General features: G+C 45.7%; 1 protein-coding gene across 1 annotated transcript; it reads right to left on the bottom strand.

Moving 5' to 3' along the window:
• Positions 1-1,651: 1,651 nt before the first annotated feature.
• Positions 1,652-2,527, bottom strand: LOC136535269 (uncharacterized). Its single transcript, XM_066527564.1, has one exon. The coding sequence runs from the start codon at positions 2,525-2,527 to the stop codon at positions 1,652-1,654; it is 876 nt and encodes a 291-aa protein (XP_066383661.1).
• Between the last annotated feature and the right edge of the window lie 341 nt (positions 2,528-2,868).

Consider the following 2,868-nt stretch of genomic DNA (forward strand, 5'->3'; position numbering starts at 1 on the left):
GCTCTACTCCTCGTCCTTCCTTCGCTGGCGGCTTCTGTAGGTAGCAGCGTCCTCAGGGAAGCCATGCCGCTATGAAATCAACCCTTTACCTCACGTTCGCCCAGGGTGTTCAAGAGTCTGTAGGGCGTACGTCAGCTCATCCTTCTCTCAGTTGGGCACAAAGGCACCACTGGCAGAAGCATCAATAATATCGAAAAGTCTTTGTGCTGCTGTTCTGATTTGCCCACCAACAACCGGCTCCTCGGTCTCTGGGTCCAGTGATCCCCCATGCGCGAAAAACCAATTCTTGGAGCGTTCGGGCCAATCGATTGAAAATGGATGGATCCCTTTGGGAAGCAGGTCTGCTTCCATTCTTTGCCACCTGGGAATGCCACTCATGTATAGCCACCTGATCCAGTTTTGTGATGGTATACCTTTTATCGCGCATTCTGTTGGTTCCTTCTCACCCGTGCCTCACCCTCTTCTGAGGTCTTGTACCTTACAAATTCAGGGCAGTCGTCCCTCAACTTTTTGTACGGGCTTTTAGCACTAAAATCTGGAGTCAGATTCTTCTTCACAAATTCATTGTACAGCTTCTTCTTCCAGGTCTGGAATTGTGTGGCCATCTTCTTGAGAGCCCAACTTTTAACTAGTTTTGTTTATGTCTTCACCTCCTGGTAGATGGAAATGTGCAGTGACTGAATCCCAAAGAACGTCCTTGTCTCGCTCAGAGACAAAACTGATCTGAGGAGATTCCTTCTTTATTTTCCATTCACGGGCGTTGATCGGGAGCCTTTCCCTAACAAAACCCCCATGGTGGTTTACAAATTCCTTTGCATTCTTTGTTAGCAGGAGCGATTCGCCGGTATTAGGATCGACTTCTGTGATTATGTGGTTGGCTTGTATCTCCCATGCTCATGTCCTGAAGATGATTCAAGCTCTGTGGGTTTGCGCATACCGAATTAATATAAGCCGATGGCATCACCGTGTCGGCTGTTTGCTTGATGCGCCATGTCCGAGGTCTGCTATACTTCTGAGCTTCTAATTCTCTATTTCTCAGGCGTTGAACTCTTCTCTTCTTGCTCCTTGTCAGACTTCCTAGACACCATTGGCCTTCTTGTCGAACATGCTCTCTTTCTTCATCATGATCGGCTGAATTTTTATCATGGACACGCTTGCCTAACCGATCATGAACTCCTATATTTTTATGCGCCGATCCATGTTGTTAGATTGATAATTCAAATGCTCATGGATAGATCGGTGGTTGGCTTGAGATTGCCTGAACTCTACAAACTGATTACTGCACTCTAGGCAGTTGTCTTATAGGCAATTTCAAACCTTCGTTCCAACAGTGTCTGAAGAAAGGACAACTCCAATGTAGCTTGGCTTGTTCTCTTCCATACCCTTCTTCTTCGCACCGACGCTCATATTCTTCTTCTTTAAGCCGGCGCTAATAGTCCTTTTCCTTCTAGCTTTGCCACTTGTTCAATAAGATCCTAGAAGTGACCTGAGGATGTAAAGCACCATCTTTGGATGTCTTGCCTTGTTCGTATTGGCTCTTCTGCTGATCATCCTTCTTGAACTCATTTGCCGATATCTGGACTTTGGGGTCAATAGACCAGTTTTCCTTGGCCTTAGCTGATGTCAAGACCTTTGTCTTTCCCTTAGCCAACTAAAACTCCACCATATGAACCCCTAGAAAGGGATGTCCATCTATGCCCATTGCTGGTTGCTTGGCTGGCTCAAACTTGATCTTTCCTTGCTCTATGGCCTTCTGAATGTGTACGCGGAAGATTCTACACTCACTAGTATTATGAGTGGTGGCATTATGGAACTTGTAGTATTTCTTCCCCTTCAATTCTTTAGCCGAAGGGATCACATGATTCATAGGTAATCTCAACTGCTTCTTCTCTAGCAGCAAGTCAAAGATCCTATCAGCTTTCTTGATATCGAAGTCATAAACATCTTTCTTTTCCTTCACCCATTGACACGATACTGGAGCCTTGCCCCATGTCCACTCAGCGGTTGTGACTTCTTCATCTTCATCAGAGTCTGCATCATAGGGATCAGTCATAGCAACAGTCCCCTTCAAATACTTCTCTTTGCATAGGGTCTGGTGCTGGCTTTCAAAAGCAAACACTCTCTGAACTAAATGGGTCAAGCTTTCAAAGTCTTGGCCTTCAAACTTTTCTCTGATCAATGGAGACATCCCTTGAAGGGCCAATCCAGCCAATTGGCCATCAGACAGATTCAATGAGTAGCAATAGCTCCTTACTTCTCTGAATCTTTGAATGAACTCAGAGCCTATCTCATTGTTCCTCTGCCTCATGCTTGTCAGATTTGTAAGCTTCTTTTCCCCTATTCCACTGTAGAAATATGCATGGAACTTGTTCTCCAGATCAGCCCATCCAGCGATAGAGTTTGGCTCGAGTGAAGAAAACCAACTGAAGGCTGGTCTAGAGAGGGACAAAGGGAAGAACCAAACTTTGTGTGCCTCCTCAACAGATGGATCTCTGAGTTGGACGAGGTAGCGGCTAATATGTTCCATGGTTGTCATCTCATCTACCCTAGTAAATTTTGAGAAATCTAGGACCTTGTAGCATGGAGGGAGCTACACAATATCATACCAAGCTGGGTTTGGGCACTGGTAGGAGCCAACTTGTCCTTTGGGTTTCAGACCAAACTAGCTCTGCATCATAGCAAGTATCCTGTTGGCGAATTCATCAGCATCCATGCCAACAGCTTCCTATCTCGACTGTCCTTAGGCCTAGGCTTGAGATCCTTGTGCTTGAGCTTGTTGACCCTGAGCCTGAGACTGTTGTCCTTGAACTTGTAGCTGCTATCCCTAGGCTTGAAGCTACTGAAGTTGTTGTGCATTATAGCTATAGG

Source organism: Miscanthus floridulus, unplaced genomic scaffold, assembly GCF_019320115.1.
Source record: "Miscanthus floridulus cultivar M001 unplaced genomic scaffold, ASM1932011v1 os_2644_1_2, whole genome shotgun sequence".
Taxonomy (NCBI): Eukaryota; Viridiplantae; Streptophyta; class Magnoliopsida; order Poales; family Poaceae; genus Miscanthus; species Miscanthus floridulus.

Excerpts from the sequence above, each read along its gene's own strand:
- LOC136535269 (XM_066527564.1), bottom strand. The coding sequence starts at position 2,527 with ATGGAACATATTAGCCGCTACCTCGTCCAACTCAGAGATCCATCTGTT.